Source organism: Panthera pardus, unplaced genomic scaffold (genome assembly GCF_024362965.1).
Source record: "Panthera pardus isolate Hobbes unplaced genomic scaffold, ASM2436296v1 HiC_scaffold_26, whole genome shotgun sequence".
In the NCBI taxonomy this organism is placed as follows: domain Eukaryota; kingdom Metazoa; phylum Chordata; class Mammalia; order Carnivora; family Felidae; genus Panthera; species Panthera pardus.
The window spans coordinates 32,507,158-32,527,286 of NW_026526832.1; the positions used below are offsets into that span (position 1 = coordinate 32,507,158).

Genomic DNA, 20,129 nt, shown 5'->3' on the forward strand with positions numbered 1-20,129 from the left:
AAGGTGTCAGCAGGGCCATGCTCCCCAGTCTCGAGGAAAGAGTCCTCTTTTGCCTCTTCCAGCATCTGGTGGTTTGCCAGACATCCTTGGTTTATAGGATCATCATTCCAATCTCTGCCTTGGTGGTCACACGGCAGTCTTCCTCTGTCACTCTTAAGACACTGGCCATACTGGGTTAGGAGCCCACTTGATTCCAGTGTGACTTTGTCTCGACTAATTACATCAGCCCCAAGCCTATTTCCAGATAAGATCACATTCTTAAGTATCAGGGGTTAGGACCTCGACATATTTTTGAGGGTGTGATTCAGCCGAAAACTTCAACCACACCCACCCCTAGTAGGGCGGGTTGCCACCACTGGGAAAGACCCTTTTACAGAGCGAGAACCAGACTTAGAGTAGACAGAGATCCTAAGAGAAAAATTAGTGTTCCTCAGAGTTAAAGAAAGCCAAAGGGAAACTGGGACAGTATATTCAGTGAACGACAAATGTGGTCATGGATTCGTTTCTTCTCCAGACACGAAGGGTTTTAAAACTCCACACTTGGCTTTCCAACTGTTTTGTTAATTAAAATGCTAATTCCTTGTGAGCTGGGACGTCTGCCGAAGCAAGCAGACTAAAAAAGAAATGAAAGCTGTCGACATTGGACACGCCCTTGGTTCAGTCTTCCCTTAAAGAGCTGTCTGCAGACTCTGAAGCCAGATCTGGAAGGCTGAATGCAAATTCCGTTATTAAAAGGGTTTCTAAACATTAATGCTGGGATTGCCCAGACTCGGGATGATACATATGTAATATATTCCGTATATGCTGGCATCCAGTGCTACCTCCCACAGGCAACCCAACACTTCTCCCAAAGAGAACATTTTGGTTCCATACTTTTATCATATGGGGAGCCTTAGAAGCCAACGGTGCCTCCTAATGGATGACATTTGGTGGCCATAAACTGCTCAAGACAGAACGCAGCTGTGATGTTAGCAGGACCTATCCTTACACCTGCAGGCATGAATCTAGATCTGTTCTGTCACTTGATAGCTGTGTGATCTTGGACAAGTCATTCAAACTCTCTGAGCCATAGTTTTTTCATTTGTAAGATGGTCCCAATGATATCTACTTCAGAGTGTTGTTGGATTAAATAATAAACAATTAGCGACCTAGTTAAATGCCTGGCACACAGCAGGTGCTCAAAAATGTTTGCTACTCACTGTTGGTCATTTCGTAGCTAACACATTCTCCAGGAACGAAGTGACCTGGCAAGAGAATCAAGACGCGAAACCAAGTCTCCTGGTTTCAAATGCCACGCCCTCTCCACTGCCACATTCTGCCATGAGAACTCTGACATCCATATGAATGTTGCTTTTGCAGCCTGATTTCTCCTCCTTTACTGCAAGAGTTCTTAAGTTGTGGTGAGTATTCAGGAAAAAAGAGCCACAGTTTGTGTATTTATTATTCTTTTTTTTTATGTTTAGTTTTTGAGAGCACGAGTGGCAGAGGGGCAGAGAGAGAGGGAGACACAGAATCCGAAGCAGGCTCCAGGCTCTGAGCTGTCAGCACAGAGCCCGACGCAGGGCTCGAGCTCGTGAACTGCGAGATCATGGCCTAAGCCGAAGTCGGACGCTCCACTGACTGAGCCACCCAGGTGCCCCTGTGTATTTATCATTCTTATCTGGTTTGAGAGTGACTGCTATTCCTGGCCTTGCAGAAGTACAGATTTCTGTATTTTCCAATGCTCTGGGACAGTTTTTTATTATGGCAAAATACACACAAAATTTACCATTAGTGTCATTTAGCACATTCACAATGTAGTGTAACCATCACCTCTGTCTAGCTGCAGAACATTTCCTGGAATTTCTATTCCACAAGAATTCTCTCTCCTTCGGAGGTTAATGACTTTCTATCAAACATGTCACTGGGTCAGTTGACTCTCATTTCGATTGGTCTTCTATTTCCAGAGAGATGTACTAGTCTCCAGTGATGGTTATGCAATTATCCCATTATTACCCTATTTGTTTCCTATTTCTAACTGTTCTCACCTTGTAAGATTTCACAGTGGTGCTGGCCAGATCTACAAAGTTTTGTGACCATTCTTATCCCCTTGGGTTTAACTTTGAACTTCACCCATTTAATTTTTAAATGTTGAATCCTGTTCTGATTAGCCATCTGACCCCAGTCTGAGAGTCTCAATCTGCTGCCTTATTAGGTGAATTTAATCCATTTACGTTTATTTTGATCCGGGATATATTTTTTTTAATTAATATTTTTTTAATATGTATTTTTGAGAAAGAGAGACAGTGCAAGCAGGGGAGGGGCAGAGAGAGGGGGAGACACAGAATCTAAAGCAGGCTCCAGGCTCTGAGCTGTCAGCACAGAGCCCGACGCAGGGCTCAAACCCATCAACTGTGAGATCATGACCTAAGCCAAAGCTGAAGGCTTAACCGACTGAGCCCCCAGGTGTCCCTGATCAGGGATATGTTTGAATGTCTTTCTGCCATCTACTTTATTTACCAAGCTTTTTGTTTCTTCCCTCCCCAGCCTGTTCTTCCCTTATACCACATACACTGGTTTTGTTGATACTCCTTTTCCCTTTAACGTTTAGATCTTGTACATCCTCTTTCAATTCTTCCAGGGATTACTGTTTTTTAAACGTATATTTAAATATTCCTTTTCTGGTAACATGTTAACCACCCCTGCCCCATTAAACCAGGAACTTTAGGTCAATTTCACTCCTTTATTTTCTCAGTTCCTCCATCACCGGCCACTCCCACCCCCAGCTCCCATGCTGGAAGCATCTAAAACAGAACCGAGTCAGTCAAGGGGCGTTTCACGAACACTACCATTTGCTGGGCATATTCCAGTCTCCAGGAACACAGGAGTGAATGTGTCTTACGAAGTTCCTACTTTCACGGGAAAGGACAAAGAAAACACTAAACAAAATGCATTCTACCTCCTCATTGAGGAGGTGACCTTTGAGGGATCCGAGCGACGTGAAGGGGAGAAGCGGTCCAGGCACAGGAAGCAACCGGCCTGAGGTGGGTACTCGGCTGGCAGTGGCCAAGATGAGCCAGGAGGGCCAGATGTGCAGTGAGCAAGGGGAACAGTCAAGTGTTAGCACAGACCGCCAACGTTCATTCCTGTTTGCCATCACACCTCTCCAGGTGCGCCTCCTGGCGGGTTCCCTCTTGAGCTCGTCTGGCTATTCACCCGTCTACCGAGGTCTCTGTTTTCACTTCCAAATCTGTGATCCATCCTTTTTTGTTCTGGATACTGTAACATCTTACTTTTGTCTGATTTGGATTATGCTTGTTTTATAATTAACCTCTTTACTGACATTATCACCTTTCACTGTATGACGTTTGCTACTTTAAGAATCTTAGTTGTTTGTTCATTTCCATACTTGGTGGGTGGGGGGGGGGGTTCCTATTTGCTTATTTCGTCTACTATAAACTGACCCATACAACTGTGAGGGGAGAGATAGGACAATGCCACAGAGAGGGGGTGCCAATAGCTTGTCTTCACAAAAGTCTGGACCCCCTCCCGTGCCCCCTCCTTGAGGCTCCCTCCACACTCTGCAGTAAGCTTAGCAGTGGCTGCCCGCCCAGCCCAGGTCAGCGGCGTCTGTGAGTGTTGCAGAAGAGCTGGAAGGAATCGAAGGGCCCCAGCTGCACCCAACCGTCTCACCGTGACAAACGCCCCAGGCCCCTTCCACGTCCTTAGCCACCGTGACGCACAGAGCAGCCCTGACTCCATCTTCCGACGTAGCATGTTTCTCTGTGTGGTCTCAGCTGTGCTAGCCTTCATTTCCGTTCTTCTCGGCACCTAATTTTCTCTTTCGGGGATTCCTCCATGTGTTAATACACAGTTACTTTTATGCATTTATAATTTCCTTTCCAAAACTGTCTTCTCTGTCATGTCATGAGGTTGTAAGCAGGGAGCCCTTGGAGATCACCGGTCACACTACTCCCTCTCAAAAAAACAAAAACAAAACCAAAACCAACCGAATTCATTCCCCCCAAAGAAACCAGGAGGGCATCACAGTTGTTTTATTTATAAGACTGGGACAAACAAGAATATTAGTTTGGTGTCTTCCAAGTTTAAATTAACTAACAAAATGGGAAGCACGGCACACAAGCTACTATTTACAAAAGACAAATACAACTGAAGAAGGCAAGTTTTTATTCCGAGATAGGAATAATGGCATATACGAAGGGATCGTTTTATAAACACTGAACTAATCTTTTATACTCATCGGCTGGTTTTTCTTTGGGCGGGGGTGGGGGGCGGAAGATTAAACTCTTAGGCATCATCTTCTAAAATAATTTCTTCTTGGACTGTTATGCATCAGAGTGCTCAGAAGTGTCTAAGATGGCTGTGTACGAATGCACGCTGGCGGTGCATTTCTGAGTATCTTCAAACCCTCCCTTCGGTTAGGGGCCACTCCAAAAGCACCGTGGCCCGGGGCAAGACAGACGCCGGTCCGGAATCCAGGAGTCTACTTGTCCGTCCTTCTGCTTCTCTCCTTGCGCAGTGGTCTCGGTGAGGTGCGCTCCCTGCGTCTGAACCTTCTCGTCTTCCAGGTGGAGGATCATTGCACCCACCCAGGCTGTTGGAAGGACTAAGCAAGATCATAGCTGTGAAAGCACCCAGTCCGATGCCTGGCCCATGGGTGGCACTCAAACACACGGGCGGATGGAACGGTAAGCGTCATGGAACGTTCCTGCTATCTTGTCGTCCATTCTGATCGGGGCCAAGCACTCGTAAGAGAAAACAAGCTATTTAAAGAACCAAAAACTGAGCTTTAATAAATTATAGTCAAAAGTTTAATTCTTACCAACTATTTTATGGCCCTTTGGTGGTTTCGTTGTTTCAAAGCAAGCAATTTGGTCCTCTTTGTAAGGCAAAGTCGGTCTCTTCGGGTCAACCTCTCCGACTCTAATTTCCTTCCTGAAACACTTCTTGTTTCAAAGAAAGTTTCTTTTCACCTTTGCCCTTTCTAAGAGGTAGGATATTGACCCTATACTATTTTATTTTAACAGAATCATACTTGCTGCGAAGTGAAATCATCTGCTTTACTTTTTCAGAGTGGATGCCTTTGGCCTGGCTTCTGAAAGAGCAAACTTGTAGGCCGTTACGTAATTCTTATTAAACGTCCTTGTTTTTTCCTTCTCTCCAGCCTTTACAGTTAAAAGATGTTCTTCTGGAATATTGCTTTGTAGTAGGTGATAGGGAAACCCCCATAGTCGGAATCCTGTCCATCGCACAACAAGAAGTTACTGACGCCTCTACAAGAACACCCAAGAGTGATCCTTTAGAACTCAGAAAAGTCGCATGTGTCCATGGAAACACACGGATGACAGGACGGCAGGCAAAAGTTTGTTCTTCATCAAGTGGACTTCGATAGAGCCCAGGGCCGTGTGGTCTGGCCCAGAACCCAGGAGACGTGGCTTTGCGTCCCTGCTCACCACCCACTCATCCTCATTGCTCTAAGACCACAAACGCCCAGGCCTGGGCTCCTGGCACGTAGCACGAGGGGGCCGCACAACGGTCCCGGGGCCGCTCCAGTTCGAGCACCCCAGGGATCTCAGAGTCCCTTTAGCCTCAAGAGCACGAGGTGCTGAAGGCTCCCCTCCCGCAGAAAATCTGCCGGTGTCTCCCTCAGATGTGCCGCCCGGTCAGAAAAAAGAGCGGCCGGTCTTCCTTGGCGTTGGCCGTCTGGAATTCGTCACGCAGCCGGAACTGCCACTCGTCCTCCAGCTCGAGGCGGACCACCGTCTGGCGCAGGGAGTTCCGGTCCTGGCAGATCACGCACAGGGTGGCACCTGCGTGGGCAACGGCAGAGGCGGTGAAGAAAACAAATGAGAGCTACGGCCTGGATTCTACCGGCAACAAGGAGACACGATGTCGTTTGGGAAGGAGGGACCAGACATCCAGGCGGCACCTCCTGCTGCTTCTGGAAAGCTTCGTACTCTCAGCGAGACACACAGCAAGATGGTTATTTGGCAGGTCTGGCCGGTGACACAACGCGGAGGCGGAAGAAATGTGCACAAAGCGGTGGAGGGGGTGGAGAACCGGAAGCAGAAGACGCCTCGTCGGCCGGTCAGACCACCAACCAAGCGCTCCGGTTCCAGCCCCGCGCTAGCCCACCTCTCCCAGGCTGACCCCGCCCCTTCCTCTCCCATGCGAGCCCCCTGCATACTGGCCAGATGCAGCACACCCCCACCCCCACCCCCACCCCCCCAGCCTCGGGAATTCTCCCTCCTCTCCACTCCCAGCATCCTCGATAATCCCTCTGGTCGGCTCATTCATCCTGTAGGTCGGTCTACCTGCCGCCCTCCTAGTACACGAAATGTTTCCCCGGGGCAGACCGTGGGAGAAACCTCTTACTACTTCCCAAGGCCGCATACAGCGCTGGTGCGCAGTAAACACCTGCTCGACAAGGTCAGAGTGCAGACACCCAAGGCAAGGGAAGATCGGTCAGGATTCCCAGCTGGCTGGAAATAACACTGTTAAGTCCTAGAGAATGAAACATCTGTCGCTCTCAGCCGCTCTAGCGTGACAACAACTATGGGAGCAGAAAGATCCGAGTAAAGGTCAAAGAGCATGCAGTACTCCCCAAGATGAGGAGGAAACCCCAGGTACCAGGAGGAAGGCACGTCTGAAGGGGCCTGGGTGCTGATGTTAAGAATCTGGGCTGACGAGGACCACAAGTCCAAAATATCTACCTGAAAGAAAGGGGGCGTGTCTTGCCTCTATCCCGACAGGCACCAGGGGGAGAGAGCCACGCTGGGATCCCATCCCAGCCTTCTTTTACCTTCCTGGATAATCAGGGCAGTCATATTCCCTCTCTGAGCCTCAGTTTACCCACTGGCAAAGGGGGACTAAGACCACAGGTCACCTCCTCGGAAGTGCCAGGTGCCAAAAGGCATTCAAATCGAGGTCCAGGGTAAAAGGATGGGAAGTTACCTTTCAGAAAATGAAACTTTTTCAAAAAGCTAGCTCCCACAAAAGAATCACAGAGGTATAGCAGGAGTCCGCTAAACATGAAGTCAGAGCAGCTGATGTTCAGGGAGTGGGGCCTGGAGCTCACATAACACACAGAAATCTGAAAAAGAAGGAATCCAAGAGAGAACATCAGCTTTTATGAAATACCCAACAACACCATGCTAGGGCCTTGCGTCTAACAAATACTAACTGCTTGGCCAACGCCCAAGGCTGGTGGGGGCCGGGGCAGAGACAAGATTTAGTGCTATGTCCAAATCCAGATCCTAAAACTCAAGTCCAAGAAATGTATCCACACTTGCCCATCCATCAATTCGAGAATCCATCAGTTCGACGGATGAGTTGCCACCCGTCAATTTTGGCATCCGCGTGGGCTTTCATTCCTAACTTATTACAATGGGGGGCAAACCACTTACACTCTCTCAGGCTTTTACCCTATCAGCTATAAGGCGGGGTGAACACCTGAGGCAAAGGAGCTGAGTAGCTTATCATCCCGAGTCCTGGGTTCTGGTGCCTCCGTTTTAGGAATTTCTCGGATTCGTGGACTCGGCGGGGCCCCCTCTGAAAGTCACCTGAGATCCCAGGTTAAGGTAGCAGTCGACCGAGAGCACAGGGTGGCCGCGGTTCCGCAGGGACAGCGGGAAGAATCGGTGACTGTGGTGCTGGAGGAACTTCTCCAGCAGGAGCTGCGCGGGCGCCGCGAGGAACGTGTGCTTGCTGTCCGGGGCGCAGATGTACTGGGCCGGCACGATGGCCACGGGGTTGTCGGATACCTGCCCGGGGAAGGCGGAGTCAGCCACTCCCAGCCACCCTGAGCACAGAGGTCCCTCCCCAGGCCTCTCCTGGGGTGAGTGGCCCTGTCACGGAAGACTGTGTCACAGCGTAGAGCTGCCCAGCTGCGGACACATACTTCAACCCAGAAATTCTCTGCCAAGGAAAAGTACGCTTTACCACGGTGGGACGTGTGAAACTGATGAGTGGGACCGGTAAGAATTGTAGGCATTGACCACTCCATGCAGAAGACTTGCCGCCTGGTCTAGGATAATCAAGAGGACCACTGGACCTGGGGAACTCTCCCCTAAATCCAGAGAGGCAAACCTCTGGGAAGGATCAGCCTCCCTCTGGCCCCAGAACCTATCCACCTTCGCCTGCCCCCACCGCCCTTCCTGCCGACCACCCGCCGGTCTGCACCCACCACCCCTTACTCCACGGCCAATGCGTTTGCCGGGCTGCAGCCAGGGAGACTCGGCGTAAATAAAACGAATCAAATCCTCTGCTGGGCACCCTTCGGTGGTCTCTCATTACTCCTAGAGAAAGTCCAGAATGTTCCCATGGCTGCTAAGACCCTACATGCTTTTCTAGCCCATCTCCGCCATGCCTTCTGCCCTTTATGCTTCTTCCACGCTGACCTCCCGGCTTTCACCTACTCAGCTCCTTCACCCAGATCCTTCTTTGAGCAGCTGTGTATTACCCCCGAGTCTCTGCTTTAATGTCACTGTCTCAGGGACACTCACGCAGACTCCCTCCCCCACCCTTCGCAAAGTTAGGTCTCCCTGTGACACACGTCACCCTCGTGGTGCTGGTCACAAGGACACTACATGTTTAACATCCGCCTCAGCTCAGGGCTACACCGAATGAAGGGCCTGCGTGCTCAGTAAATACTCAATGAGTAAATGAAAGTAAGTTATTTCATTCAGATGAAAGATTATCGAATGTTCCAGCTCTCTTACACATAACCTAAACCTAGCGGAAAAGAAGATGCTCAAAATAGGAATACACATAAAATATCTAGAGCCAGAAGATTAGACTGAGAGACATAAAGAAAACTCAGTTTTAAAAGTACAACGGTATCTTTGATAGACAATGTGGTAAAAATCAGAATTGTAAAACTTAAACTAGAAATCTAACACAATTTCAATAAGAAATCTCAGCAGCGGGGGAGGGTAGGACTTAATTCAACGACTCCCGAGTTCTGGAAGTACAGACCTTTTCTTTAAATGTCTTGCTACTTTTTAAGAGAAATGAGGATGGGCTTTCCCTTTCAGAGAAGGCTTCACATCCTGCTGATAGGAAGGGGCAGGTGGGTGGGGGTTTGGGACTGGCGTCTGAATTCAGACCCGGCCCAGCTCAGGATAAGCAACCAACACACACACAAGGAGTGAGGGGAGATGAGGCAGGACAGAGGCTGAAAGAGTCACCGGGACAGGCTGATGTGTCCACCGCCCGGGCAAAAGTCAAGGTAGATGGAGGTACAAAGCAGAGAATGGGGCTCCCGTCCATGGGTCGGAGAGAACCTTCAGGCAGAGTCGTGCCAGCCCCATATGTCCTCCTAGAAGACCAGATCTCGGAGGGTGTGCTAGGACTTTCCACCCTGAAATTCTGCAGCCAGCACTGACCTAATCAGACCACGTCTCTCCCCACCAAGAGGCTGGCTCGCGCACAGACAACACGGCTACAGGCCAGCCTCTTGGTGCCATTTGGTTATCTGGCCAGGCGCTGTCCAGAGGCCCAGAGGGGAGCATGGCGCCCCACCCCCCAGGAGCTGGGTCCAGCAGAGAAGCCAGGGCAGTGAACACAGAGCCCAGTGCTGGACGTGCAGGCAGGCGAGCGTTCATGGGAAGGCTGGTGGCAGCCACACTGGCGGGACGCGTACCGGGGATACTGGTTAGAACCAGCAATCGGGAGAGAAACCCGACGGCGGGCCTCCCTTCCCCAGGCTCCCGATTCAAAACCTTTACGAAGGCCACCAGCCGTCAAGGCCGCCCCACGGCCCGGCCTCCCCGCCAGCTCCCACACCACCGCAGCCCAGGCAGCAGACTCAGTGGGCGCACTCACCTTGGACGTGATGTGGCAGGACCTGTGGCCGCCCACGGCAATCTGCTTCTTCATCACGCTAAAGCGGTTGAACCGGCAGAGCAGGAGGCCGGCGCTATGCACCCGCAGGTTGAAGTCCACATCGTCACACGTGAACCTGCTCAGAAGCAGAGGAGGGAGCAGATAGCACTGGACGCGGCCCACGGCCCCGGGCACGCCCCCAGCAGCCACGTGGAGTGTGCACTCCCCCCCGCGCCGGGGGGCTCGTTCCAACCTCGAAGACCTCGCTCAATAGCGGCATATAAAGAAGACAAAACAAATAAGGAGACCAGGTGTGGCTGCGATGTGTCTGCACCAGGCCGGGCTTAAACTACAGAAGGACTACCACTGGCTGATCACACGCTACAGGCACCGTGTGAGGGGCTGCACAGACACCGTTTCATCCATGCGTTACAAACAAAAAACAAAACAACAAACAAAGAACAAAAGGGAGGTGCCTGGGTGGCTCAGTCGGTTAAGCGTCCGACTTCAGCTCAGGTCACGATCTCGCGGTCCGTGAGTTCGAGCCCCGCGTCGGGCTCTGGGCTGATGGCTCAGAGCCTGGAGCCTGCTTCCGGTTCTGTGTCTCCCTCTCTCTCTCTGCCCCTCCCCCGTTCATGCTCTGTCACTCTCTGTCTCAAAAATAAATAAATGTTAAAAAAAAAAATTAAAAAAAAAAAAAAAAAAAAAAAACAACAACAAACAAAGAACAAAAGGGAGGTGCCTGGGTGGCTCAGTCGGTTAAGCGCCCGACTCTGGCTCAAGTCATGATCTCATGGTTCGTGAGTTCGAGCTCCACATCAGGCCCTGTGCTGACGGCTCGGAGCCTGGAGCCTGCTTCGGATTCTGTGTCTCCCTCACTCTCTGCCCCTCGCACTCTGTCTCTGTCTGTCTCTCAAAAAGAAACATTAAAAAAAAATAAATAAAATTAAAAAAAAAGGAAAGAAAACAACAAACTCCCTAGAGTAAAAATGTTAGCCACATTTTACAGCTGAGAAAAACAAGGCTCAGAGATGCTAAGTCATCAGCCTAAACTGCAAAGCTGTGAAAGAAAAAACCCAGAACTTAGCAGGGCAGCCTGGCTCCAAAAGAGACCCTCCCACGGCTCCTCCGACGGCCATCTTGGGTGTGGCCCCAGGGCTCCTCAGACCGACATCTTGGGTGTGGCCGACTGCCTGGCCTATAGGGATGCCTGATAAGGGCTGGCAATCTGGTTATTCTTGAGATGTGAGCACTTCCGTGGCCAGGCCCAGAGAGAGAGTCATATGGAAATTACTTCCTAGTTTTCTTCAGTGTTAATGCTCCTAAAAACTGACGTATTCCGAGAAGGAAGCAAAAAAGTAAGGGAAATGACACAGTACGACGTAAGTCACTATATAAAGGATCATGTGAACCGATGAAGGAAGTTGAATGATCTTATGCAAATCTACAGTCTACAGAATTATACAATTAAAAAACAATTTTTTTTTTTAAGTTTATTTATCTTGGGGCGCTTGGGTGGCTCAGTTGGTTAAACGTCCGACTCCAGCTCGGGTCATGATCTCGCTATTTGTGAGTTCGAGCCCCGCGTTGGGCTCTGTGCTAACAGCTCAGAGCCTGGAGTCTGCTTTGGATTCTGTGTCTTCCTCTCCACGTACCCCTCCCCCGCTCATACTCATGTGCACATACTCTCTCTCTCTCTCTCTCTCTCTCAAAAATAAGCATTAAAACAATTTTTTAAAATAAATAAATAAAAGTTTATTTATCTTGAGAGAGAGCGTAGCATGAGCGTACGTGCGTAAGGGGCAGGGAGAGATGTGGGGCTCAAACTCACAAACCCTGAGATCATGACCGGAGCCAAAATCAAGAGACGGGACACTCAACCAACTGAGCCACCCAGGCACCCGTATACGACAGAAAAATTAAAAAAAAAAAAAACCTGAGGGCTGATATCAGCTTGGGTCATGGGTCTTGAAGTCTGTGGGATCAACCCTCTTCACTATCAGCACTATCAGCCTGCTTGGGATTCTCTCTCCCGCTCCACCCCCCCCCGCCCCTCCCACTTGTGCACACACATACACACACATACACACGTGCACGCTCTCTCTCTCAAAATAAAAAAAAAAACATTAAAAAAACCCACCCCAAAGCCTGAGGGCTGAAAGCAGGGCCAGAGCAATGCCCTGGGAAGGAAGCCTCCGGTTCCACTGGCCCCGCAGCGGGGAGGCGGCCGTCCCCCAGGCCTAAGGTTGCCCTTCAGGGCGGGCTCTGGGCAGGGGGGCAGTGCCGATGGCCACAGAGGGCGGGGACTCACCGGTTCTGGTTGTACTGCACATTCTGGGTCAGGTCCACGTTCAGAATGATGAAGTCGTGCACGTGGCAGCGGGAGAAGGGCTCCCGCACCTCGGCGCTCCCGGTCTTGCTGGACCACTTCCGCATGCCAATCAGGGCATAGTGGGTGATGTTGGGGGACGCCTCGATGTGCTGCATGATGTGCTTCAAGGACACGTTTCTTTCTGCCCAGGAAAACTCCCTGCTCAAAAGAGGGAGACGGACGTCCCCAGGCTGAGGGGCAAACAGCAGCAGGGCCCCCAGGACCGGACGCTTAGGAGCGGGGTAGGGCGGGAGCAGGTGGAGCCCATCGCTGCCACCCTGAGTGCCGGGCGCCAGGCTAAGCGGGTCACATCTACTATTACGTACCCTCACGGCAACCTCATGACCTAGACCTTTCATCCCCATTCTACAAATGAGGAAAAAGGGGCTCTGAAGAACTTGCCCGGTGTCACTCAACAGAGCTCGGACTCAAACAGCGCCGTCCCCAAAGCCTACCTCCTCCCCATCAGGCTAAAACACTGCATTTCCCGTTTGCAGACCTGAGGGCAAAATGGGGGGGAGAGCGAGGCTTTCTGCTGTGAATTCCAGTAAGGGAATTCACCCCCCACCCTGACTGCCACTGTCTGAGGACTGTGATGACGACAGGGACACCTGATGACCAGGGAGGGGGCCGGCGGGAGGGGCTCCAGGGCTAGGAGCTGGGCCCCAGCACGCAGCTCAACTCTTCTGGACCCCAGCTTGCTTTTCCCCAGCCAAGGGGCTTAAATAGACTCTCTAGGGCCCTGGCCAGCCCTGACATGCCAGGGCGTTAATGGCTGCTTCAGAATAGAATTCGGAAACGCAGAACGAAGGCTCAATTCTCTCCCAGTCTCCGCCCCGGCTGAGCTCTTGCCTTTGGAAGAGCGTCAGGGAGAATACTGCCAGCAAAGCAGAACTGCTCCCATAAACTACGGGCAGCTCTATCACCCGGAACACATTTTCTCTCTAGAAGAACAGGGACTAGTGCTGATTGTCACAGGAGGGTACCACTAACATAAAAGAGGTGAACTGACCTCATGTTTCTTAAAAAAAAAAAAAAAAAACCCAAAAATAATCAGAAGTCATCAGGCAGCCCTAAGTTGAAACATCCATGTGGCAAAAATCACAAAAGGAAGTATTTTACCAACGATGTTCCGAGTCTATCTACTGAGCCTTCCCTACATTGTGCCCTCTGGTGCCCACCTCCAGGCACACCCTTCAGAGTTTAGTTGTGACACTAATGTCACACAGCAAATAAAAATGCAGCTGGCTGTTAGGAATTAGGCTGGCGGCAGGGGGAGGGTGTGGAAGGCTCCAGGAGGGAATTTCTGGGCCACTGGTGATGTCCCATTTCTTCCAATGGGAGTTGGTTATCAGTGTGTGAAAATTTCTGGATATGTGTCCTACTTTCTGTAGGTATTTTATACTGAATATATACTGTGTGATTTTCTGTACGTATTATACATCCAAGAAAAGTTTTAAAAAGTTAAAAACACAAGGGGCTGCCTGGGTGGCTCAGTCAGTTAAGCGTTTGACTCCTGATTTCGGCTCAGGACCTGATCTTGTGGTTTGTGAGTCTGAGCCCCCAAATCGGGCTCTGCGCTGACAGTGTGGAGCCTGCTTGAGATTCTCTTTCTCTGCCCTTCCCCTACTCTCTCTCTCTCGCTCTCAAAATAAATGAAAAATAAGAAACTTAAAAAAAATTGAAACCTCAAAACTATGCTGGGCTTGGAATAAGAGCCTGCGACATACAAGGCCATGTGAACCACATACTGTGCCTTCTAAGATGCGGTGTTCTCTGTGGTCCTCAGGAGGTAGCTAAGAAGCCCCCATTGAAAAGGAACAGCTTTGGGGCACCTGGCTGGCTCAGTCGGTTGACGTCCGACTTCAGCTCAGGTCACGATCTCACAGTTCGTGAGTTCGAGCCCCGCGTCCAGCTTTCTGCTGGTCAGCGCAGAGCCCATTTGGATCCTCTGTCCCCCTACTCTCTCCGTCCCTCCCTTGCTCACGCTCTCTCCAAAAAATAAATAAATAAACACTAAAAAAAAAAAAAAAAAAGGAACAGGTTCATGTTCCTTGCAGGGCTGGGGGGGGGGGGGGGCACCTCACCGGCTTCTTTCTCCGCCACAGTCTACATCCACCACGTTCCACATCACGCAGGAGTCGTCCGAGATCACGATGAAAGGCCAGATGTCCTGTGGCTTGATCCCCAGCTCCTCCTGCCGGTTCCTCTCCAGCTCCAGATTGTGGTAAGACAGCTCCTTGATCAGGAAGTGGGCGGCGCCTGAAATGGGCAAACCCCAGGCCCACTCTTGGGTCGGTCCTCCACGGACATCTACCCAGGACAGGCCCACTCTCAGGTCTGCCCTACCCGGGACCAAGGCCCCATCTGGAGTTAGAACGGCTCATCGAGGCCCCGGCCCATGACCAGCCAGCTCCCGACGGGCCTAATCTCCATCGCCAACCTGCACACACATTTGTCTGCTTATCCTTGTCTCTGACCGTGGAGAACGTGAATCAAAGCAGTGACCAAAGACGGAAGAAGACTATAGCTTTCAAGATGAAAGGAGCCTGATGAAGAATGATTAACCCATTCATCTCTAGGACCGTCTCCCAAAAGTCTCCGTTTGCAGGAATTTTACCAAGCAGGGCGTGTTAAAAAATGCCTACCAACTCCAGCGCTGTTGAAGATGCTTGGGAGCACCAGCATGATGTGGTTGGGCCAGTATTTCTTATAAATGGCCATTTCATACTCCTTGACGACCAGCACGTGCAGATGGCTGGCACCATCCATGGCATGGTACAGGTTAAAGAGTCCGTGTTCGTGACGGCCGGTTGTCGGGGTGAACGTCGGACTTTTTATATACTCGTGGCTCTGGAAAGCAGAGGAATGATGAGGGGAAGTGTTTGTGAATACGGTCACGATCACTCCCCTCCCTTTGAAATGGGACTTCGCGGAAGCTTCCGAGAAGAGAACGCAGCCAGTTTCCACACTCACTGAATGCAGCTTAGCCTTGGGACTTGCTTCTCCCGAGAAGACGACGTGAACACGATGGTTTGCGCCCGTTCCGAGCCTGGCCCCCCGAGGATGGACACATTCCACCCTCTCTCTCAGACCCCTCCCCGGGAAGAGCCGGGGCTGGCCTGCTGGGGCAGGAGAGACCGCAGCGGGCAGGGATGGGCGTCCCACTGAGGCGACCCTCACCCGGCCAGCCCCCAACTGACCTGGCAGCTAACCACAGACACGAGTGACCGCAACAAGCCAGGGTAACCACACAGCGGGACCGAGCCCAAGCTGCCAGCCCGAAGAATCGCAAGCGGAGTGAGGGCTTGCTTGGGAACGGTCAGTTACACAACCGAAACTAACTGGCCTGTGTCAGTGACCCGAACGGATCCCCCTCCTGTGTTGGCACTGAATATGTGCGGAATTTAAGTCTGGACGATTTAAATCCCTCAGTCCCTCATCCCTGCAGCCTAGCTCCTAATACACTCCGGTTGTGAATCTTTTATATCAAGAACTGGGTTTTCCTCCACTCTGCCCTCAACAAAAAAGTTCTTCTGGTTGAGCTAGGCCTTCCACTCCTTCTGAGTTCCTCAGAGCACCTGCCACAAAAAAAGCTGTGCTGCACCTGGTGCCCATACCCAGTTCTGGCTGGAACTGGCTGGAAAAGCGGTGGGGGGGGGGGGGGGGGACAGAGAAACCCTCCACCAGTGCAACAGCTCGCCCCAGCCCACAGGGTAGGAGACGCCCTGTCATAAAGGCCCCCATTGTTCTTTACAAATGTTTTCAGTGCTTGGTAAAAGACTGCCAGGTGTGAAAGATTATTCCACCCCAAGGTACTGGCCCTCTGGAGAACGAAAAGCAGCGTCCCACACAAGGGTCACATTGGCCGGGGCTGGGGGCAGGCAGCAAGCTGACTCTGAGACGGTCAGGCTGGATCTGTGAAACCAAGCGTCCCTATGAGGAGGGCCTCTAAGAATGCTGGTCACGGACTTTGGTGGAGTCTATCAGGTTTTCCACGTATGATATCATGTCCTCTGCAAAAAGGGAGAGCTTGACTTCATCTTTGCCAATTTGGATGCCTTTGATTCCCTTTTGTTGTCTGACTGCTGAGGCTAGAACTTCCAACACTATGTGAAGCAACAGCGGTGAGAGTGGACATCCCTGTCGTGTTCCTGATCTCAGGGAAAAAGCTCTCAGTTTTTCCCCATTGAGGATGCTATTAGCTGTGGGCTTTTCATAAATGGCTTTCATGATGTTTAAGTGTGTTCCTTCTATCCCGACTTTCTCGGGGGTTTTTATTAAGAAAGGATGCTGAATTTCGTCAAATGCTTTTTCTGCATCGATTGACAGGATCATATGGTTCTTATCTTTTCATTTATTAATGTGATGTATCACATTGATTGATTTGCGAATGTTGAACCAGGCCTGCAGCCCAGGAATCAATCCCACTTGATCATGGTGAATAATTCTCTTTATATGCTGTTGAATTCGATTTGCTAGTATCTTGTTGAGAATTTTTGCATCCATATTTATCAGGGATGTCGGCTTACTTGACACATCCCCAAAGGCAAGGGAATTAAAAGCAAAAATGAACTATGGGGACCTCATCAAGATAAAAAGCTTCTGCACTGCAAAGGAAGCAATCAACCAAACTAAAAGGCAACCAACGGAATGGGAAAAGATATTTGCAAATGACATATCAGACAAAGAGCTAGTATCCAAAATCTATAAAGAGCTCACCAAACTCCACACCCGAAAAACAAATAATCCAGTGAAGAAATGGGCAGAAGACATGAATAGACACTTCTCTAAAGAAGACATCCGGATGGCCAACCGGCACATGAAAAGATGCTCAACGTCACTCCTCATCAGGGAAATATAAATCAAAACCACACTGAGATATCACCTCATGCCAGTCAGAGTGGCTAAAATGAACAAATCAGGGGACTATAGATGCTGGCGAGGATGTGGAGAAATGGGAACCCTCTTGCACTGTTGGTGGGAATGCAAACTGGTGCAGCCGCTCTGGAAAACAGCACGGAGGTTCCTCAAAAAATTAAAAATAGATCTACCCTATGACCCAGCAATAGCACTGCTAGGAATTTACCCAAGGGATACAGGAGTACTGATGCATAGGGGCACTTGTACCCCAATGTTTATAACAGAGCGTTCAACAATAGCCAAATTATGGAAAGAGCCTAAATGTCCATCAACTGATGAATGGATAAAGAAATTGTGGTTTATATACACGATGGAATACTACGTGGCAATGAGAAAGAATGAAATCTGGCCTTTTGTAGCAACGTGGATGGAACTGGAGAGTGTTATGCTAAGTGAAATAAGCCATACAGAGACAGATACCATATGTTTTCACTCTTACATGGATCCTGAGAAACTTAACAGAAGACCATGGGGGAGGGGAAGGAAAAAAAAAAAGGTTAGAGAGGGAGGGATCCAAACCATAAGAGACTCTGAAATACTGAGAATAAACTGAGGGTTGATGGGGGGTGGGGGGGGGGGGGGTGATGGGCATTGAGGAGGGCACCTGTTGGGATGTGCACTGGGTGTTGTATGGAAGCCAATTTGACAATACATTTCATGTTAACAAAAAGATAAAATCCTTCAGCAAAGGGAAAAAACCCAGATGAACTAAATGTGGCCGAATGTTGGTAACTGTTGAATTTGGATGATAAATTGCGGGGAGGTTTGTTGAACTACCTCCTAACTTTTGTAAACGTTTCACATTTCATAATAAAATTTTTGTTAAATAAACAAACAAACAAACAAACAAACAAAAAGAATGCTGGTCACAGAGACGGCGAGTTATTAAGAACGAGCTCGTCCAAGAGAGAAAATTTATCTTTTATGGATGACATGATGCACCATCTGGGCTTCGCTTCCAAAGAACAGAAGAAGGCAGAAGAGAAGGCTGGCCGTGACAGAGTAGTCCCTGCAGCTGGGTTTGAGCCCCCCGTCGGGCTCTGTGCTGACAGCACAGAGCCTGCTTGGGGTTCCCTGTCTCCCTCTCTCTCTCTGCCCCTCCCCTGCTCATTCTCACTGCCAGAAGAAATAAATAAATTCCTCAAACGTTCCACAACAGCTTATTCGAGACAAAACGGGGAAGGGACGAACACCTCCTCAGCACCCGTCACCTCGCAGGCACTGTGCAGGTGCCTCACATCGGTTATTCCCACGATGCTCGCAAGAAGCTCCTGCGAGAATGACTGCTGCCGAAGCGTACAGGGTGAGGGAACCGAGGCTCGGCGACATTCAGTGACAAGTCAAAACGACACAGCCAGACAACGGGAGAGCAAGGCCGGAACTTGACGGAGTGACCCTAACCCCAGCCCTCTCCGCGTTCAGTCACACACCAGTCCCCGCCTGCCCTTGACTCATCAGGCAACCACAGCCTCCAGCTCAACGGTCACCTGCAGCCACTCTGTGCGCCCCCCCCCCCCCCGAGCCAGAGCCGTACCTTGTCTGTGACCAGGGGCAGCCGCATGCTCTCCAGCTGGCCTCCGGGTTGGCTGAAGACAAAGTGGTGCTCTTTGGACTTGGGGATGATGAAATGTAGCTGGATTTCTTCTCCTAGCATGGAGTAAGAGAAGGCAAAGGCGTGCAGGGTGGACTCATAGAGCTGAGGCGTGAGGGGAAAGGACAGAGCTTGTCGTCAGAGTCCGGCATTACCTCCCGGAAGAGCCCAGGCCCGTCGTGGCCGTGACACCGCACAGGTCACTGCCACCTGCCCCGCAGCCCGAGAAACCCACAGGCTGGCCCCGGTACGAAGCGTGGACGCCCAGGTCTTGCGGCTGGACAGACACCCGAGGCCACGCCCACTCAGTTGCGGACCCTCCCCCCCGCCCCTCATTATTATTATTATTTTTTTTTTTTAATGTTTATTTATTTTTGAGAGAGAGCGAGACAGAGTGCTAGCAGGGGAGGGACAGAGAGAGAGAGGGAGGCTCAGAATCCGAAGCAGGCTCCAGGCCCTGAGCTGCCAGCATAGAGCCTGACGCAGAGCTTGAACTCGGGAATGGCGAGATCATGACCTGAGCAGAGGTCAGATGCTTCACCAACTGAGCCATCCAGGCGCGCCCCCCCCCCCCCCATTCTGATCCCGCTCCACCCAGTGATGCCACTTCTGGCCCCAACCCCTTGTGGACTCGTGCTAGGTCACCCACTGAAGCATTCACACCACACGTCTCACCGCTTGATGCCAGGAAATGGATTCTCCCATCGCAGGCGTTATGCGTAGAAACTCACTAATAAAACTATCAATAACTACACGCGCTTGCACACTTGCGTCACACTCGCTGTCTCGGGCCCCCTCCACCCTTTGGGGCTGTAGTTAACGCCATGAAGCAGGTAGTTCCACCATCCCCTCTTTATGGATGTGGAAACAGACGCTCAGAGGTCTTGGGCTCAGTCCTATCCCTAGGGTCTAGCCTCACGTCCCCTCACCCCCTCCCGGTCAGCCCGCCCCCGCCCCGTGGCTCTGCCCAAGCCTCCTTCGGGCCTCAGCTCGGGCATCCAGCCCTCCCCGACCCCTCCCCGGACCTGCAGCTAGTTGGTGCAGGCCACTCCTGAGGCTCCCCGAGGCCTGGAGGGGGTGGACACAGGCCGGGGTACGTGGGCCATCACTGCCACTGTGGCTCCCCCAGAACCACAAAGCCCTTTGGGGGCAGAGATGAGACAGAAAAAGATTTTGACCTGGGGAGGCAACAAGGGGGGGTGTAACTGAGGAAGTTTCATACAACGGATCAGGGAGCCGGGAGAGGAGAGAAAAGACTCCAGGGTGCACAGGGGCACAGAAAGGCCAGCAGGGGGCGGGCGTGTCATGTGGCCCTCAGCACTCCTCCCGTGGCCTGGTTCCGAGTCCCCTGCAGCCGGGGCCCCCAGACCTGAGCACCCTGAACACGGCGGGTGCGGGGCCGGGGTCTCCGTGCTCAGT

The 20,129-nt window shown here is 51.1% G+C and overlaps 1 protein-coding gene across 1 annotated transcript in view; it reads right to left on the bottom strand.

The window, feature by feature from the left end:
- Window positions 1–4,150: 4,150 nt before the first annotated feature.
- Window positions 4,151–20,129, bottom strand: part of GREB1 (growth regulating estrogen receptor binding 1) — a 76,973-nt gene continuing 60,994 nt past the window's right edge. Inside the window, 8 exon segments of the mRNA XM_053891151.1 lie at window positions 4,151–5,810; window positions 6,955–7,093; window positions 7,563–7,763; window positions 9,826–9,961; window positions 12,137–12,355; window positions 14,284–14,458; window positions 14,845–15,049; window positions 18,654–18,815. Of these exon segments, the coding sequence (XP_053747126.1) occupies window positions 5,647–5,810; window positions 6,955–7,093; window positions 7,563–7,763; window positions 9,826–9,961; window positions 12,137–12,355; window positions 14,284–14,458; window positions 14,845–15,049; window positions 18,654–18,815 (1,401 nt within the window). The 3' untranslated portion in view covers window positions 4,151–5,646.